Source organism: Chenopodium quinoa, unplaced genomic scaffold, assembly GCF_001683475.1.
Source record: "Chenopodium quinoa cultivar QQ74 unplaced genomic scaffold, ASM168347v1, whole genome shotgun sequence".
Lineage (NCBI taxonomy): Eukaryota > Viridiplantae > Streptophyta > Magnoliopsida > Caryophyllales > Amaranthaceae > Chenopodium > Chenopodium quinoa.
This window is the reverse complement of record NW_018744469.1, coordinates 4,921,401-4,941,093: the sequence shown is the minus strand read 5'-3', so window position 1 is coordinate 4,941,093 and position 19,693 is coordinate 4,921,401. Positions and strand designations below refer to the sequence as shown.

Below are 19,693 nucleotides of genomic sequence, written 5' to 3'. Positions count from 1 at the left end.
TCTGCAAGGGCACCTGATAGTGCATCAACCATCATCGCCATATTCACCGCCTATAATAATCATCGATCAGTCAGTTGTATGATATAGAAATTTAAAAATTATTGAGAATAAGTAAATTAAATAAACTCACATAGCTTTCTCCTTGGCATACCATGCTTTTCGATACGAAACATCGAAATAAAATTGCTTGGAGATGAGATCCTGTATGAATTCAACTTTCAAGGACGGATCTTTCTGCACAAAGGACTTCACATACTCATATATTATGGACGAATCCAAGTGTGGGTGATTAGTATATAGTACTTCAGTGACATAGTTCTCCCAGTGCGGGCCTTTGTATATGACTAGGGTGAAGCCACGCGCGTGCTCACTTGTTTTAGTACCCCGTAGCGTCCAACCACATTTCCTCTTGCACCGCAGATGAAGGACATTCTCATTCGAGGTCACTGTGGTGTAGAATTGATTCCTCTGTATATAATACATCTTCACCATTTCTGAAGCATTTTCTTACTTTCAAAAAACATGCCCTTCTCAAATTCTCCCCCAGGAACAAACGATGTATGGCTACCTAATTCGGCCCAATACTAATCAACTTCATAGTTCTTGTTTACCTTACTGAACCAAGGTATGGGAGTTCTAACCACAGCCTCACCAACTTCCATGTGTGTAGGTTCAACATCCAAGTTGTCAAGACCATCTTCCTCCTCTCCGCTCTCGGCTTCATCATTTGTTTCCGCATACACATCATACACAGATTTAGCATAGGTTGAGATGGTGATGCTTGAACATCATCTTGCATAGGTGAATAACTATACAATTGCATCGGTGAAGGTATGATGGTGTTTGATGTCAAAGGACCAGGTTGGCCGGTCATTGCCACGGGTGAAGCTATATGAGAACTAAACGACATGTGAAAATGGGCATTTGCAGCATTCTACTAAAAGATCCCATCCCATATTCATTTCATGTGAGGGCATTTGCAAGGACTCTATGTTATAACTAGAAATATATGTAGTTTGTTGTTCTGGATGAGTGCTTTGTTGGGTACATATAGGCATCATTTCTACATATATCTCAGTGGGAACACCCTTCATTGCAACGACGCTCCTCAAAGCTTTCAAATGTTTATCCGTAGAAACAAGTAACACTTGAACCCCATTGACAGTCTCAAACCTCATTTTAATGTTTAGTTTAACATTCATTGGGTTTGAACCAATACTACTATGAACCTCGTTCATCAAATCATTGAAAGTCATGTCCGGTTCAAGTGTTAGTGGTTTCATACTTCCTCCATTGGTCCAACAAATAGAATTTCACCTCCCCACCGACATAACAAAACTACATTTTGTGCAGCCATAATTCTACATAAGAACCAAAACACATTTTACTTAAAGACACTAAATCATCCCTAAATCACCATAATCAAACAACAATGTAGACATACTTTTCAAATTACAACAACTTAGAAGCCCTAGCTCACCATTATTAAACAAATGTAGGTTATCACAATTACTCAAAAACTAACAATTATCAACCATTATCAACAATTATCTAAACTAACAATTCAACATTTTCAACAATTATCTACACTAACAATTCAACATTACCACCAATTATGAACACTAACAATTCAATATTATCAACACTAACATTCACAAAAAATATCAACAATTATAAAAAAAAACCTAGATTTTAAAAACCTATGAGAGAGGGGGCAAGTACCCAATTCGACAAGGAAGTGAAGAGAGGGGGCGTCGGGGCTGTCGGAGGGAGACGCCGGTGGGGGGGGGGGGGGTATTTCGGTTGAGTGACAGATAGATTGAGTGAAAGGATTGAAATGAGGGAATTTGAGTTAGAGAGAGAAGTTGCCCCTGTAATGTAGCACCGATAGAAACGCTGACTGAGGCAGCGTTTCATTAAACCACTTAAAGCGCTGCCTTAGTCAGTGTTTTAGGGTATTTGAATTTTTTTTTTATTTAACATTTTAAATATCAGAAAGTCCCAGACAGCGTTTTACAAATTATAATTTTTGTTTTAAAAAACCAGGGTATAAAACGTTGTCCGACCATAAAAGCTTAGCTTGGTAAGTAGTTTTGTCACGCGTCTACTTTACAAAATTGTTTTTACAATAAGCCTACTTTGGAAAAAAAAATCCGCTTTCTCCCCTAAGCCCTTGTTTTTTTGTTTTTTTTTTGTTGGACATCCAGAATTCTCTCTCACTTCCCGCCACACTCTCACACACTCCTCTCCATCTCAAACTCAATCACCATGGGAGAAGACAAGAAGAACAAAAAGCGCCGCCGTCCCGATACAGACAATTCAAATTCCGACACCGACGATTCTCTCTCAACCATTAAAAATCCTCATCTTTCTCAGAGATCCGTCCCTTTCCAGAAACGCCTTAAACCCGACACCACAATCCTCAAATCCCTTAAACAACTTGCTTACTCCATCAAAAACCCTCCTTCTTCCTCCTCCAAAAAACCCGTTACTCTCGCCGACGTCTCCGCTTCTCTCTCTTCCTCCTGCCGCGAAGTTACCGACCTTTCTCTCTCCTCCGTTCAGTCGGAAATCGAAACCCTCGTTTTATCCCTCACTAAATCTATTCTTGCCGGAAATGGTTTCTCCTTCAGTGTACCCTCTCGTGCTTCATCGAACCATCTTTATATTCCTGAGCTAGATCGTATTGTTCTTAAAGACAAGTCCTCATCTCGCCCCTTCGCCGCGGTTGGATCTGTCCGTAAAGCTACCGTCACTGCCCGGATTTTGTCGCTCATTCACCAGCTTTGTCTCCGTAGCATTCATGTTACTAAGCGTGATCTGTTTTATACTGATGTGAAATTATTCCAGGATCAATCTCAAAGCGATGCTGTTTTGGATGATGTTTCTTGTCTTCTTGGGTGTACTAGGTCGAGCTTGAATGTGGTTGCTTCTGAGAAAGGGATTGTTGTGGGTAGGCTTGTGTTTAGTGATAATGGAGATATGATTGATTGTACGAAAATGGGTGTTGGTGGGAAAGCAATTCCGCCTAATATTGATCGTGTGGGGGATATTCAGAGTGATGCATTGTTTGTTCTTTTGGTTGAGAAGGATGCCGCGTTTATGAGGTTGGCTGAAGATCGGTTTTACAATCGGTTTCCGTGTATCATCATTACAGCGAAAGGGCAGCCGGATGTTGCCACTAGGTTGTTTTTAAGAAAGTTGAAGCTTGAGTTGAATTTGCCTGTGTTAGCTTTGGTGGATAGTGATCCATATGGGTTGAAGATCTTATCGGTTTATGGGTGTGGCTCGAAGAATATGTCCTATGATAGCGCAAATTTGACTACACCGGATATCAAGTGGCTTGGTATTAGGCCAAGTGATTTGGACAAGTATAAGATTCCAGAGCAATGTAGGTTGCCAATGACCGAGCAGGATATTAAAACGGGCAAGGACTTGCTGGAGGAAGATTTTGTGAAGAAGAATCCTGGTTGGGTTCAAGAGTTGGAGTTGATGGTTAAGACCAAACAGAAGGCTGAAATTCAGGCTCTCAGCTCTTTTGGGTTTCAGTATTTATCTGAAGTTTATTTGCCCCTCAAGTTGCAGCAGCGAGATTGGCTCTAATTCCATCTGTTTTGTATTGGTATTGAAGAGTGTCAATACTTGTATGCATTCAGGCGATGTGCATTGGCAGCACGTATTATGTATCTGTCTAATTCCATCTGTTTTGTATTGGTATTGAAGAGTGTCAATACTTGTATGCATTCAGGCGATGTGCATTGGCAGCACGTATTATGTATCTGAGATTTTGCTAACAAGATGTATCTGAGAAGTTGAATTTAATGTTTGTTGAAGTTTCTTGTACTTGCAATTGATAGAAGAGGGAAATAAGAAATCTTTTTTACATGTCCTATATTTCTGAGTTCCAAGATTCCTGTTATATTAGTTTGTTCTATGAAATCTTTTTTCACGTCCTATATTTCTTAGTTTGTTCTTGGTTATGACGATTCAGATGCATAGTTGCATACACAGAGTGTGTCATGGACGTAGGGGTGTGTATTGCTCAAAGCATCCACAAGTGTGACAGAATTTGCTCGTATTAATGAAATGAAAACAGTAAGAAATTATTTCACCATTTCTAAAATTTCTGTATTCATACAAGGCTCAGCTTTTGGATTTACATAGCTATATAGCTGTATGAGATATTTCGTATAAATTGTTAGATTTATTACAGTATGAAATAATGTACATGTACAATTAACGCCTAGAGCCAGCATCCGACCTTCTTTGTAACCAATGATTCAAAGATTTTCTTGGGACCAATAGCCTTTGCAATACTGCAGGTCGTCGAGCTGAAGTGTCGAGACTATTAGGCAAATCACTCATTTTAGCACCTCTCGAGTTTGAACCTAAATTGGAAGCACCTTCTTTATCTGGGGTTCTGTCAACTGTCGCACTTGGATCTTCTGCAATGACTTCAAGCCCGAGTTCCTTCTTCAAAAGATTTTCTATAGCATCTCTGACCATACACCGTAGGCCTACTTTTGTGATTCCTATTATAACTGTTAGATCATCTTTTACAGAACATCCTGCAATGAGATAAGAAATTCAACACTATTGAATAACAATATTGCTGTCTATGGGACAACAAAAAATCGAAAGGAATAAAAAAGGCATACGATGTATATTAGAGAACAGCTAATTCAACTTAGCTGTCTATGCTGTAGTAAAATACTTCTAGTTCGGCAATTTCCTCCACACCCCCCCCCCAATTTTGTTTTCATACCTGATTTATAATTTTCTTTAATCATACGTAAAGCTGCTAGAACTACAAGCCGAGCTTCTACCTGCACAATAAGTGGAAAACATTCAATGGAGAAAAAGGCAGGAGCTTAAGGCTTGAAACTGCACTCATATCAAATTACAACTCAGTGGAGTCTGTAAAGTGGTAGATAAGTTATAAAACTTTCAACATTACAAATACACCAAGATTAGGAGAGTCTTAATCAAGACTAAACAACAATTTTCAACAGATTGACCTTTTGACAAAATTGCTATGCTTAGTGTGTGACTCGGATTTTGTTAAAATTAGACCTAAATAAACTCAACTTGTCCTGCCTTTTGCTACGGGCTCAACTTTGAAGCTCCAGACAAGCACTCTAAATAATATAGATTTACTATGCAGATTCAATTGTGTATTAGGTAGTCATAATTGCACACAACGATTCTACTGGGGAACCTAAACCATCTCCTGTTTTCTCTAAAGTCTATAAACTATGCCTACTTGCCTTATCAAGCCACGGAAAATCAGAAAAGATTTGCTGCTTTGATGCCACTGTCTTGATTATTTTGAATGTGAAAATCTTAATTAATAGCCAATTTGTTTAACTCAGGCACAACATCATATGAAGATGGAAATAAAGTTCAATAAATTGATTAGCATTAGTTATAATCTGCTTTTTTTTTTTCTTTTTTTTTTTTCATCTATTTTTTTTAAAGCAATGCAGAAGAAAAGAGGTGGGATCTCAAGTCCCTAAAATTTGTATCTCTTCACTACAAAATGAAATGTTGCTTGTAACCAGCTACTAATACTGAGTGGTAAGCTGAGAACCCAGTCAAAAAGCAAAGCTTCAAATTAATAGTACTTCAAATATATATTCAATGAAAAGATTAAAATAAATACTGAAGTCGATCTTATGCTACTAATAAGAGAATTAGAATAAATATATCTTGAGATTCAATACCAAACAATGAACTCAACTGAAGTTATACAGATTTTGTGTTTTAGCTGAAGTAATTACATCGATATACAACATAAAAATAAAAATTAAATTAATTAGTTGATTATTTAATAGAAAAAAATAAATATAAGTGAATATTTATATTCTAGTAAGTCGTCTTTTTAGGTTTCACCATTAAACATACCTTTGTCAGCCCCTGAATATCAACTGCAAGACTTTTAACTGTGTTCTTCCGTAAATGGGTTGCTACCCTTTCAAGAATCTGACTTCGCATTTCCCCTAGGTCAGCTTTGTTGCGTGAATATGAAAGTCCTTGCTGATTATTCCCTTGAATTACTCCTTCACACCATTCTTCAATCAGTAGTTTAAGATAGTAGTCATTGGATTTGTAGCTGATAGATAAAGTTAATGGAAAATCAAGAAGAATGTGAGAACATATTATTTCATCAGAGCACGATATGCTGTGGAAGCATATATCCATATATATCAAGACTTTGACTGAGTCCAACATTCAAAACATTCAACATGCATGTGTAATCTTATGAACAGTATCATGCATGATTGATACAATATCACCAGATATAACACATAGCTGGACTGGAGGAGGCTGAAAGGCAGCAAAGCAAGATATAGAATGATTCAGGCCCCATAACACTGCATCCCCCAGCAATTTTTAAGTCAAAATAATATGAACAACTCACAAGTTCACATGAGGCATAATGACTCTAGCAGTTATTGTCTTCTAAACAATAGCCAAAAAAAAAAAAAAAAAAAAGAAAAAAAAAAAAAAAAAACCTTGCAAGTCAGTTGCATAAGCTAGAGCATGGTAGTTTTGGCCATGGTACAGGATAAGTCTCTTCCTCACAGGGTGTCACCCAAAACAATGATTTAGGTTATGTTCTCTTCACCTGGAATAAAGTGTTATGATTTGAATTTTCTAAGATCACAACTTTGATCGTATATGTTGTTTATGTTAAGCTTGGTGGATACTTACAAATATTTTACAAAATAATATAGGTTCCGTTTAGTATGACAAAAAACAATTTCAAAGAAAAACGATTTTTCATGGAAAACCACAATTACAGTGTAATTTTCCTTCGTGTGTATCCTTACAAGAAAAGTTACACAAAAATTGAAAATGGATGAGGGGTAAAAAAAGAAAGGAGGTAAGGAGGGAGGAAAGTGTGACATCCCTTCTTTTGTAAATGAAAATGCTTTCCACTTAAGACTAATTTTCCACTATTAGAAATTTGTTTCCCACTCCTTCACAAACCAAACATAGGAAAATGAAGTAAAATCATTTTCCATGAAAACATTTTACATCAAACCAAACACTCCAAAGAAACTTACAGTGCTAATTGTCCACCATACAACATCCTCTTTTCCCCCACCGCCAAAACCTTCTTCCCTCTCCTTGCATCTTTTCAATAGGGGATGGGGAAGGGGTGGCTAATGGTTTTGGGGGGTGGGGGAGGGCGGTTGAGGGTTTCGCAAGGAGGGGTAAAGGGTCTCTAGGGTTTCAGGGGAAGGGGAGGGTTTTCTAAGGTTTGCTGGGTGGTTCAGGGCAAAGGGGAGGTTTAGCAAGGGTGAGGGGAGAGACAATTGGGTGTTCAGAAGGAGGGGAAGGGTAGCAAGGTGATAGGTGGGTGGTGGGATGGGGTTTTGGTGCTGGTGAGGGGTGATTTCAGGTTCTAAGGGTGGTTAGGGCGGGTGATAGGGTGGCAAAGCTAGTGCATGTGATGATGGTGGGTGGCAGAGTAAGGGTCAACACCGGAATAGTGGTTCAATGACCATATTCCAAGTAAAGGTGGCTTTTCACAAAATAATAGTGAAATCAGGGCTATTGGGACAAGAAAAAATAATAAGGTGGTTTTTGACAGAATTTGTGTTTTTAAGGTGGTTTATGACAAATTTTTCATTTTGTATATATTTTATTGTTATAATTTCTTAGTTTTACAATGCTTATAGAATTATCTTTACTACATAAGCATCAGTAATAATTTGCATATAAATAGGTTATTAGAAAAGAATCAATAATATTGTAAAAAGGAGGCAATAAATAAAGGATGATCTTCCATATTTTAATACTCCTTGAAGAAATTCCTTTGAACGCCAAGATATTCTCTCAATCGGTCTTGCATTCAGAAGTGCTTTTGCAAATATATCAGCAATTTATTCTTCGGAAGTAAAATGAACTAAGCTGAACTTTGTGCACTTTACACTTCACACACGTAGTGAAATTTTATATTAATAAATTCTGTTTTTTCGATGTAGTAGCAGATTCTTAGCAATAGCGATAGCATATTTACTATCACAATATATCTTTGTGGGTTGTTTTTGAACTTCTCCCATTTTAGTTAAAATCCTTCTTAGCCAGATTGTCTGATTTGCTGATGCACATACTGTAATATATTCTGCTTTTGTAGTTGATTGAGCCACAATATCTTGCTTTTGACTTATCCAAGAAAATACACCATTTCTAAGTGAAAACATGTATCCCGATGTATATTTTATGTCATTGATAGATCCAGCTCAATCACTTTCAGAATATCCAGCAAGTTCCGAATTTTTAATAGTCGTGCACCATATTATGTAATATGAGGTTCCTTTTAGATGAAAAGAACTTTTTTTAATTGCTTGTAGGTGTATTTGGCTTGGTTTCAGCATAAATCTTGTTAACATGCTCCAACGCACATCATGTTAGAACAAATTTAGAGTAATTAAACAAGAGGTACCACATATTTCTTCTAAGCACATATTATAGCCGCTTTTGTAATAGTTTATTATCGACCTTCTACGAAGCAATAAGGTTAACACGATATAACTATTGAGGTACAAAGAAAACACAATTGATTTTGGTTGTTTATCGAAATCAATCAACAAGAAGTTTGCGAACAAGTGTTAGTAAAAACCAAGAGAAAATAATCTAGAAAATTCTCTCAAATGAAGCAATTTTAACGATGTTTTTCTTCTTTATCATCTATCATGTATGTCACATAAACTCCTGTTTATAGAGTTTATATGAAGAGCGGTTAACATCCAACATATATGTCCGCTCACAAAGCACTTTGTTCAAAAACTGCTGAAAACCGTCACTTTTACCCAGTTGGGCGTGCAAAAAAACATTGAAAAAACCATGTAAAATCTGAAAGCACCTGTGCCTCGGTCAGACCGAGCAAAGCCGCCCGGTCAGGGGCCCAACATCTCAGTAAAATTTGAGATTATCGGCGAAACTTGACTCGTGCTCGCCCTACGGCTCAGAAAGGGCAAAGCACAAATCAGTCGATTTTTGTCATGCATTGTCATTTTTGTACATCTTGCTTTGCAATGCTCTAAGTATAATCATTATACTAATCCTTGTATAATATAAACCTCATATATGAACCCATAAGAAAATTTATCTAATAATGTTCCAACATATCATATGTAGTTTGTAGCATTTAGCACCTTCTGAACCATCTTCTTTGCTCAACTTTTCATTTTAAGCTATAAGAGAGGATATTGATTTGCTATTTTCCACATTATACTTTTTTAAGATGTTTTGTCTTTTGTGCATATATCTTTTGACTTATGAAGATCCCTTGTACAAAGAAGGATTCGTCTTTTCTCAATTTGGATCATTCTTCGACCATTTCATCCCATATTCCGTTGGAGAATCTAATTGAATTTACAATACTAAAATAGATGCTTCTTGGAATGAAAATTTCACTATGACGTTGTACAACTACAATATTTCATTAATCAGGGTTTTATTAAAGTTGGGTTTAGAATGAGAAGACATCTCATTAAATTATCCTTGTTAATTTTTCCAATAAGTAATTAATGAGATCCTAAAATGAGTGGAAGAAAAAAAAGATTAAATGTGTTGCTGATGAGTTAGATAGTTATACTATTCATTTGACCTCAAGTTCTAGTCACACAAATTCCACGTCTTGACAAGTGTATAGAGACTTAATGTAACACTTCATTTGGGCCAAAAGCAATAAATTTATCTATAAAATGCCCAAGTCTAAATACTAGGCACATCAAATTTTCAGCGCTAGCAGAGATGGTTACAATTAATGACCTAAATTCCTGATGGATATCAAGGGTGAGGAAAAGAAAGGCAATAGTTTATAGGAGATAAGTGAAGGGAAAAAAAATACAAAGGAATCCTTGTAGTGTAAGAAAGGCACTACAATTAACAAGTTTGCATCATGACTAAATACATGAAATTGAGACCTAATATTTGTGACACAAGTAATCTTTGAACTTACCCAGCTTTCCGCATATCTTGATATATAGCTAGGCATTGTTGAACTTCTTGTAGGGAGCCATATTTGGTACGGGCTCTCAGCAGAGTATTATATGTTACCTGAAACAAGCAGACTTTCAATCATCATCACATATTGGGACTTGGGAGTATACAGTAAAATGCGATTACAAACTCATAATTCATCTGTGCAAGTGAAAGATATACACAAAATACGCTTGCCATGCCACCAAAAATAGACTAGTAGAACAGTAGAATAGCTTGAAGAATCCAGTCAATACAGATACTTGTACTTCACAGCTCATACTTACCAAATTTGGTTTAATGCGGTTCCTTTTCATTTCTGAGAATAATGAAAATGCCATATTCAGGTTTTTACATTCCACACAAACCTACATTAGAGGTCAAACATTTTAATAACAATAATTGACCTCATTCTGATAATATTCAAGATGACGGAAGCAAACCTTTATAGCAGTTGTATAAGCAACAACATCAGGCCTAATTCCTGAGTCGACCATGGATTTCATTAGCTGCGGGGTACAGGAAAGATATAAAGAATTTAAAGTTCATTGATAGAATAAGAATGGTTTTCAAGATAAGAAACAAACCAGCATGGTACTTCTTCAGGTGGAAATTGACATATAATTAAAGACAAAATTAAGTTTTTGTGTCACTGGAATATGTATTACACTTAAGCAATGAAATTATAAAACCCTCTTGTCTTGCATTTTAAGCTTTCTCATCTTCAAAGTTAAGGATAGCCATTGATCCATATAAGAAATTAAACTTATACTTGAAATTATGAAGGCCAAACCAAACTACAGTAAGAAGTCCATACTGTAAATTTATACATAAAGCAAGGCAAAGTAATCACTATCCTGAATGATATGTTGGAAAAAGCCAAACAAGTACTTTCTTCAGCTTATGCAACTCTAATTTATAATAGCCCCATTAAAACCAACAAAAGATCATTATTTACCTGTAAGGCACCTGCTACATTTCCTGCTCTACCACAAATATTAATTAAAATTGTATAGCTGATGTGATTCGGAGTAAGACCCATAAATTTCATCTCATCTATTAAAGATTTTGCCCGGTAGAAGTCAGTACCACAAGCCTTCAAAAGTATATTGTATGTTGCAGTTGTTGGACTAAATGGAATACTCTTAGAAAAGCTCAAATTATGTGATGCAGTCATAATGTGCGGTGTATTTACGGTTGAATTTTCATCTGTTCGAAGAACATTTGAAGTTTTGTATTCATTGGTAATAAGATCTTCACTAAAATTTTCTGGAGATCCACTACTCTTCCAGGCATAGAAAAGACGAAATGCTCGGTCATACTGACATCCCTCCACACAGGCATGAAGAAGTGTGTTGAAACACTGTGAATTAGGCTGACAACCAGCCATAAGCATCTCTTCAAAAAGCTGAGTTGCCTGGTCGACAAGACCACCATTAGCACATGCACTGATCAACGAAGACCATGTAACTGTATTGGGAGTAACACCAGCAGATAGCATATCTTCTTTGATTTTGATAGCCATTTGCCACAATTTTGCATCTGCAAATACCTGAAATTTTATGCACTTGTTGAAATAAGCTATGCAAAGTAAACATTCTAATTGCATATTACACCCACAAATTAAACAGAGAGATGCATAGGGCAATATGCAATAATGTGACTAAACTGAAGCATTAAGGGACAGCCAGAGAAGACTGGCAAAAAAAGAATACCCAGTAAACATGGAGGGATATACCTTGATAATAGTGCTGTAAGTAAAAACATCTATTTTAATTGCTCCAGTTGATTCCAAATGCAATACCTCCCTGTATATATCCTGAGCCAAGTCAACTCTTCCTGACAGACAGCAGGCCTTCAGAAGTATGTTGTAAGAAGTCATATCTGCCTCAACACCCATACTCTGAAAGGACAAAAAATATGAGACTGACAAACTGCTAATTATACAAGTCCAGACATATTTATAAATGATTCTCAAATTTTACTCTGCTGGTTATACCACATACATAATACAAGTTAAGGAACTGGAGAATTACTTAGGATGAGAAGTTAAAATTCTTTTTAACAATCGTAGCAGCACATGTTTTGTAACAAAGAATAAAAACAGTATTCAATAATTTTGGTGGTTGCAGCTTTGTAATAAAACAAAAGACATTATCTGTTTTGCAATAGTGGATCTAAAAACCAAAAAGGACCATAGTTGTCTGAACCGATTAAAGATCACTTTTGTCCCTTTTCCTGTTGGTTACTTGACTGGGGGTAAAGCTAAATACATTCAGACTTTCCAAAATCCACTAGGGTCACCATAATAGGACATACAATTGGTTATTTCCGTTGTTCTAAGATACAACATTTACCCACAACACCTTTGTTTAACCACATTGACTGATTGTGTATAATCAAAATTAAAACAGTACATAGTTAGATGGACGTATGATATTATACTACAGCAGGCAAATGGATAAAGAAGAAAGGGACAAATCTATTCCAAAAAAAGTTAGGTACATGTCTCTCTCTAAGTGTTCCGCAAGCTATAATATGTTAATGCATAGAAATAGATGTTAGACAGTTGAGACAGGACATTACTTGCATTTGCTTGTACACTTCCATTGTGTAAGTCAAGTCATGTGCATTTACATTCATGAGACTGTTGAAAACATAGATATTTGGGGTAACTTTCTGAGCCAGTAGATCCTGCAGTAATAACAGAAGCTTCAGAAAACAGGGACAACATAGACAACAAAATTGAATTGGAAAGTAGAATAAAGCATAAAATGAGACAATCCTCAAAAAATTTAGATGTTATTTTCAGATCCAAGGGTGTAGCTACAAGAAGAGTTGGCCTATGCAGAAAAAAATTTAAACCGTCCCTGCACAGGATATATCTAATACTTCCTCTGCTCCATATCGCTTGCAACATACCCCTTGGGAGTGCATTTTGAGGAATGGATTTGAGGGTGTAAACAAGCAAAGTAATCAAAATAATTTTAACACCTGTAAATTAAAGGTTACCTTGTGCTTGTGTTTAAATTATATCGATTAATTTTGCTTGTTTACACCCTCAAATCTCTTTCTTAAAATGCGTGCCGAAAGGCATGTTGTGAGTAATATGGAAGTGCATACTTTGCATTTATATCAAGGAAGGGAATATCATAATACGGCAAGAATGGTTAAGGGTGCACATGGGATACTGTGCTCATCCTGATACTATAATACTCCTTACGTGTATTGGATTTTATCATCTAAACTGCTTGTTTCCTTTTAATGCTTTTTGTTTCATGTTTGCTTCCCATTTCAATTCCATCGTTTCCCTTCCATTCATAATACAGCTACTCTATTCCATAGAATCAAACAAATAAGCAAAATTCAGTTCCTTTTCAGTCAGTTTTCATTTTTCACTACCATTGACTTCAACTTAAAGTAAATGGATACATAAATAACAGTATCTTATTTTTATACTTTTTAAAGGAAACTTACGTTATTCTAGACACTGAGAACCTTGACTAGTTTATAAACAAACCTCTTAAGAATATTTGTAGCAAAATGGTTACTAATGCCGCTTTTGCAACTGTACCCAAAAACACAGGGTTAGAATTACAAATTTAAATTTAGTTTGGCTACCAAAGATAAAATCAAAATAAAGGAATACCATTGAAAATGTCCCTTATTTGTTTTAGGGAAAATTGATATACATTACACTACCTCCGTTTTTTATAGTTGACACGTCTTCCTTTTTGGGAAGTTTTTTTTTTTTAGTTGACACGTTTCTATTTTGGGCATATTTTCTATGATGAATGGTCAATTGTACCCTTACCTCTCTCCTGCTCATATCTGATTATTAGACCAATCTCTCTCCTCTCTCTATCACCTGACCCAACAAACAAACCACCCACATACTAGTATCGTACCTCACCACCACCACCACTCGTTAGTCGTCACCTTTTTCTCTCTCCTCCCTCCGCCTTCAACACATCAAGAACCCTCAAATCATCGAACCCACTAGATTAAGATCTCGATTTCATCAATCATGTCGTTCCTCTTTAGATTCGGTCGGTGGGACTAGTAATTTCATCCCCACATAACAAACTAACAAAGTATAGATATGGGATTTTTTGATTCAACTTTTTTAATTGAATGACTGGAACTTTGATTGCAGCATCATATTGTCATCCTTCGTCATCGTCATCTACTTTTTCTGGTACGGAGTATTTGAGAATTGAGATCTAAAGCCCCTAAAGGTAGTAGCAGTTATTGGGCTGTGAATTATTTTGAATTTTTAGATAATTATTAAAAATGAGTAGTTTTGTGGGTTTTATGTGATGAAGGTAGTGACGAAGGTGAGGCGGTACCGGAGAAGTACATCTGGCTGATCTGGGTGGTGGTGATGGTGGTGGAGTAGAATTAGTAGATAACTAGATATACATGGGGTGGAGTTGGGGTGGGCTGGTGGTGGCTCATATGGCTGGGCAATAGATGGAGGAAGGAAAGGGAAGGTTAAGTAAGGGTATTATTGTCTTTTACATATCTATCTCACTTCTCCTAAATTTGTGTGCCTAAATCAAACATGTCAACTAACGGAGGAAGTATATATTATTTTTTCCATTTTTTTGGAGGGAAAGGAGTCTGTGTGTGTGTGGGGGGGGGGGGTTTCAAAATTGCACCATTTGTTATATCCTTTTTATGTTGGGTCCCAAGGTATGTTGCAAATTGGGTCTCTCTCCAAAACATAGGATTTTTCCTTTATTACAACATCTATATTTTATTCTTAGATTTTAATCTAGCTATCGCCTATCGGTTTTAATTTACATATCTTCAGTTTACAATCCTCTTAACAAATCGTATTAGCAACACGCTCTAATAATGAATCCTCCAAACAACATTTGCAGTAGAATTACTAATTTTTTACTTCTCAGAAGTTGAGCAATAATTAATGTTAATTCATAGCTCACTGCTCAAAACAGGCATCACAAAGACTAGCAAATCTCAAAAGAAAGTCAATTAGAAAACATGCATGTTGACGCACCACATATTTTAGGTAGTAATTATATACCAATACTGGCATGAAACCGTAAAGCTACTACAAAAGGCAAGTCAGCTTATCAGTCGATTAACCTTCACGCATTATACCTCCAGTCAAGTGTACAGGAAAGTTATATCAAAACAAAATGAACATTATTGACAATAGCCACATAGCAGTGATTTATCCTAACATAGCTGTCAAAGAAGCTACCTCATAGATCAACCTGGACTTGATGCAATCACCACATAAGCCACAAACATCGATTATAGTGCGGTAGACATACATGTTATGACCACTCAACTTCTGTTTGGAAGCTTCAAATACTTTTACAGCTGAAACCAGATCTGATCTCTTTCCAAAGTCTTTAATTATGGTACAAAACAATATCTCTGCCTGTGGAAGGAGACAGGCATACCTGCCAAATTTGATTTTGACAATACCTGTTAAAGTGGAGATATAATTTTATTGTGTATCTACAAATGTTGCTTTAAATCATATTCTACTTTTCAGTTGATAAGGTATATTGGTCTACAAAGGATATAAAAAGCCAAGATAATAGAGCTTCATGAATTTTAAACATTATTAGGCCAAAAAAAATAAAAAAAACCAATTATCATAATCCCAAATCTGTAGACAAACATCCTTTGGATCATGACATGTGCTAAGAGAGCTAAATAGGAGACCAATGCCACTTTCACGATCACAAACCATACGACAGATACAAATACAATGCAGCAGCTAGATTCTATAACAGGAAGCTAAGAAGATCCAGTGTGGCCAACCTTCAGCTGTGGATGATATACGGTAGTAGGTCAGTCAGAAATTGGCTTTAGAACCATTTTGGACTATATAACAGAATGATTAGTAATTTGAAGTTTTGATCACTTTAAATGTAACATCTATGTCTCTCCTTCATACTATGTCATTTACAAAATGAAGGCATGTGAATTTGAGCCAAGCTCTTGAATTATTGCTTGCACATAAATGGGGTTATACCAACCTAAATGAAAATCACTCCAATTCATCATTTTACTATTAACATCTAGGCATCTTCCGCACTATGTCAATTACAAAGAGAAGGCATGTGATTTTGAGCCAAGCCCTTAAATCATGCTTGCTTTGAAACGGAATAATACCAGCTTAAATGATAATCAACTCTTAAGATCTCTACGACGAATGCAACATTACATCAGAAACTTCACTTTCAAATAGGATATTACTGGATTAACAAAGTTTTTTAGTCAACACTCTTCATTGAGAAGCATGACAATAGAATAAAGTAACAAAAGAGCACAACAATAATTTATTTTGTCCCAAAAGACAATGTATGATGTGACTTCCATAAGAATATATTAATGGTGAATCGTAACAGTACCTTACGGCCAAGCTTGGGCTGTGTTTATCAATAGATATTTTTATCATTTCGCTGGGCTTTATCAAGTCTTTGATTGAAAATTGGAAACCTGGATGATTCAATGAAATGTCATAATATAAAACAAGTCAAACGATGAAACCCTTTTCATGATCACTCAAAGAAAGCCAAACTATGGCATTTCAAACCAAATTTGTAGGGAACAAGTATTTGGAAGTAACAACTTTTTGTACTCACTCCATCCCACTACAATAATGCCCCAAATATTTCACTATTTTAAGAGTTGATTCGAGAAAAAAACATGTGGTGTTATGAACTTGTCATCTTCCATGCTTTTATCTCTATCTTCCAAAAAGGGAATTTGGGTGAACAAAGTGGGACAAGCAATAAAGGAAAATGGGGCAAACCTTATGGGACGGAGGGAGTACTAGGCATTCAAGAACTAAGACAATAGAAACATCTTCAAGTGAGCCTACAACCATATGCGTAATGCAATAAACCAGCATATAGTACAAATGACAAGAAAACAAGACAACTATGAACACGAAATCCAAATATGAGAGATTACTCTCCCCCTCACCAAACAAGTATATTCATGTCATTTCTATGCCTCAACAAGCAATAATCAAGTCAGAGGTAATCACCCTTAAATCCTTGATGGATTAAATCAAATATAGAATTCTGAAAAAAAAAAAAAAAAACAAAACAAAATCACTCCAATCCATAATAATTGCTACCAATGTTATTTTGCAACATCTGGAAAAACGTGTGCTAAATTCAATTATAAGGGAACTCACATGTGCTGGGGGTGTGTGTTGAGCATAGCCTTCCTAAAATCAATGTGGGACACTCACATGTGTTATTTGGGAAGGCTATGCTTCAACTCTCTTCTCAAATTTGAGGTCTTTTCTAACTCAGTCACATGTGATATTTCATGGGTGAGAGTGCATTTTCACATAAATCCAATTCAATTTGTCCCGAAGTATGTTAAAGCCATTAAAGGTCCCAACCATGGGCCTGGCTCTAACATACCATGTTAGACTGAGGACTAGGTCGCACTAGAGAAAGAGAGTCCACCTCACAAGGCCAAACGAGGTTTCATCACACAACTATATCGATTAAGAAGTGTTGGTGTATCAACGAGGGACATTCACATGTGTTCTTCAAGAAGACTATGCTTCAACAACTTGTCACATTTCTTGAAAATAAAGAGACATTGTATTATTGTTTCCGAACATACCTCTACTTAGACGATGTGGCAATTAAATTCAAACAAAGGAAATACTGAGTAAGTCACCTTTAAATTCTTAACAATGAAACAACTATTGGAAAAAATACTATTAATTTCACAGTGAATCCTTAAATAACAAAGAAACATGGTGTATAGCAAAATTACCAGCCAACATTTCCATTAACTCAACGGCTTCTAGTAGATATCCCTCTTTTACTACCTTGAAACACTCTTTTTTAAGCAACTTCATAGTAGACCCATCAAACATTTTCAAAAGGGTAACATTCAATTGAAGCAAATATCCCAACAATTCAATAACATCCTTGATTCTCCCTTGTCTCAATCCCTTAATAACACCTGAAACCACAAGTTTAGAATTCAATTGTGTACCAAAAGATAAAGACCCAGTAGCATCAGAGCTCAAAACACTCTCCACAACCTTGACAAAATCATCGAACAAACCATCATCAACGAGCTTCGAAGCGATTTCGGCGTAATAAGTAAGATCATTTTTAGTAGATTTGAAGTTTGGTGGGTCAGAATGAGGGAAAGTAAGAGGTGTAGAGGTAGAAGATGAAGAAGAAGGTGGAGTTAAGGAGGTGGGTTTGGAGAGAGAAAAGAAGATAATGTTGTGGAGAGAGAAAATTGGAGTTTGTTTATGGCTAAAGAAATGGTGGTGGTGGTGGTGGTGGTGGTGACGAGTTGAGGTAACAATGGCGGATGAAGAAGCTGTGGTAATTACAAGATTCCTCATAGTACAAATTTTGAGCACGGAAAGATGCTGAGATAATCATGGAGCTCATCAAAAAAACTTGGATGAGTTATCTTGTAGTGGGCCACCTACGTGTAAAGTCCCGTTCACTTTAGCTTATTTTCGTTGTATTGAAATTATTTTTGCTCAATTTAAATTATTTTTATTGAATAGAAATTAATCTTATGGAACTGAAATTAATTTTTCTGAACTGAAATTATTTTTACTGATTTTCTATTATATTTCTTCTTTATAGTTATTAAATTTTATAGAATTGAATTTTTTTTACTAAACTGAAATTAATTTTATTGAACTGAACTTATTTTTAATAAAATGAAATTATTTTTACTGAACTTATTTTTACTTAACATTATTTTTTTTAAGGTGAAGTGCACAGGGCCTAACAAAGATCAGTTGTTACTCCCTCCGAATTTTTGTAACTTTTTGCGGCTGCATTTTATAACTTGTTTCATTTTATTTTTTGAAAATCTTTCAGAATATTTTACCAATTTCTTCTCCAACAGGTCTTGTATGGACCCGGTCTACAATAAATTATTGTAGACCCAATATTTAACACTCTTAAATAATATAGTCACATTCTAGATTATATAATCACTTTTTTAGATGATATAATTATCTTGTTGTCTCTCCTCTCTCTTCTAGAGTTTTATTAATCTTGGTCGTTTAAACCGGAAATAGTCTAATTTCTTCGAAAATTAGACTATTTTCGACCCTTTTTCTTTAATTCAATTTAGTTTTTTGCTTTGATTTACTTTTTGTTTTGTTTTGTTCTCTCCATTTGTGAGAGTATGTCCCAATTTTCTGGGTTTTTTTCCAATTCTCTGAGTTTTTGAATCTCATCCATGGATGAGAATTTTATTTTTAGGATTTTTATAATAATTGGGAAGGTGATTTGGATTTCATGGGTCTAGGGTTTGTCATCAACTTTTCGATCAAAAAACATCAGCGTAGATTGCAAAGGTCTCTACTTGAAAAGATGCAAAGATATCGAAAATCATTGCTTACGTCAAGCTTGAAGCAGTGGGGTATGAGCTATGCCAAATATGCAAATTAGTTATGAAATTGATTGTAAAAGTTATGGTATTTTCTCTAAATCTGTGGTTTACAAATCTTTATTATTGTAGATGCCGTATGGCTATTATTTAATGATTTTATTACTTCCCTTTCAAAAAAAAATTATATTGTTGTGAGTCATATTTTGAATGATATAGTCGTATTTTAAACAACTTAGCTAGATGATATAATTATCTTTTGGAGATATAATTATCTTTCGAATGATATAATTACAATTTGATACTTTTT

General features: G+C 35.6%; 2 protein-coding genes across 3 annotated transcripts; one reads left to right on the top strand and one right to left on the bottom strand.

Moving 5' to 3' along the window:
* Positions 1 to 2,066: 2,066 nt before the first annotated feature.
* On the top strand, positions 2,067 to 3,894 carry LOC110697587 (DNA topoisomerase 6 subunit A-like). Its single transcript, XM_021874973.1, has 2 exons — positions 2,067 to 3,622; positions 3,715 to 3,894. The coding sequence occupies exon 1, from the start codon at positions 2,269 to 2,271 to the stop codon at positions 3,601 to 3,603; it is 1,335 nt and encodes a 444-aa protein (XP_021730665.1). The 5' UTR covers positions 2,067 to 2,268; the 3' UTR covers positions 3,604 to 3,622; positions 3,715 to 3,894.
* A 188-nt stretch (positions 3,895 to 4,082) lies between these two features.
* LOC110697586 (pentatricopeptide repeat-containing protein At5g02830, chloroplastic-like) lies at positions 4,083 to 18,454 on the bottom strand. 2 transcript variants are annotated; one of them, XM_021874972.1, is made up of 13 exons: positions 18,059 to 18,157; positions 17,785 to 17,976; positions 16,392 to 16,479; positions 15,227 to 15,431; positions 12,583 to 12,690; positions 11,735 to 11,899; positions 10,955 to 11,548; positions 10,440 to 10,505; positions 10,284 to 10,364; positions 9,977 to 10,074; positions 5,905 to 6,112; positions 4,766 to 4,826; positions 4,083 to 4,568 (listed from the first exon to the last, which is right to left on the bottom strand). In XM_021874972.1, exons 2-13 carry the CDS (start codon positions 17,885 to 17,887, stop codon positions 4,237 to 4,239), a joined length of 2,109 nt encoding a protein of 702 aa, XP_021730664.1. In that variant the 5' UTR covers positions 17,888 to 17,976; positions 18,059 to 18,157; the 3' UTR covers positions 4,083 to 4,236. The 2 variants fall into 2 exon arrangements, with proteins under 2 accessions (XP_021730664.1, XP_021730663.1); XM_021874971.1 differs by having other exon boundaries at positions 17,785 to 18,454.
* Positions 18,455 to 19,693: the final 1,239 nt, after the last annotated feature.

What these genes read in the sequence shown, in the direction of transcription:
- LOC110697587 (XM_021874973.1), top strand. Translation starts at nt 2,269, where the DNA reads ATGGGAGAAGACAAGAAGAACAAAAAGCGCCGCCGTCCCGATACAGAC.
- LOC110697586 (XM_021874971.1), bottom strand. Translation starts at nt 18,373, where the DNA reads ATGAGGAATCTTGTAATTACCACAGCTTCTTCATCCGCCATTGTTACC. An exon ending in AGTCCAGGTTGATCTATGAG is followed by an intron (nt 12,691 to 15,226) that starts GTAGCTTCTTTG and finishes TTATTACTGCAG; the next exon opens with GATCTACTGGCTCAGAAAGT. An exon ending in ATGTAGCAGGTGCCTTACAG is followed by an intron (nt 10,506 to 10,954) that starts GTAAATAATGAT and finishes TGTACCCCGCAG; the next exon opens with CTAATGAAATCCATGGTCGA.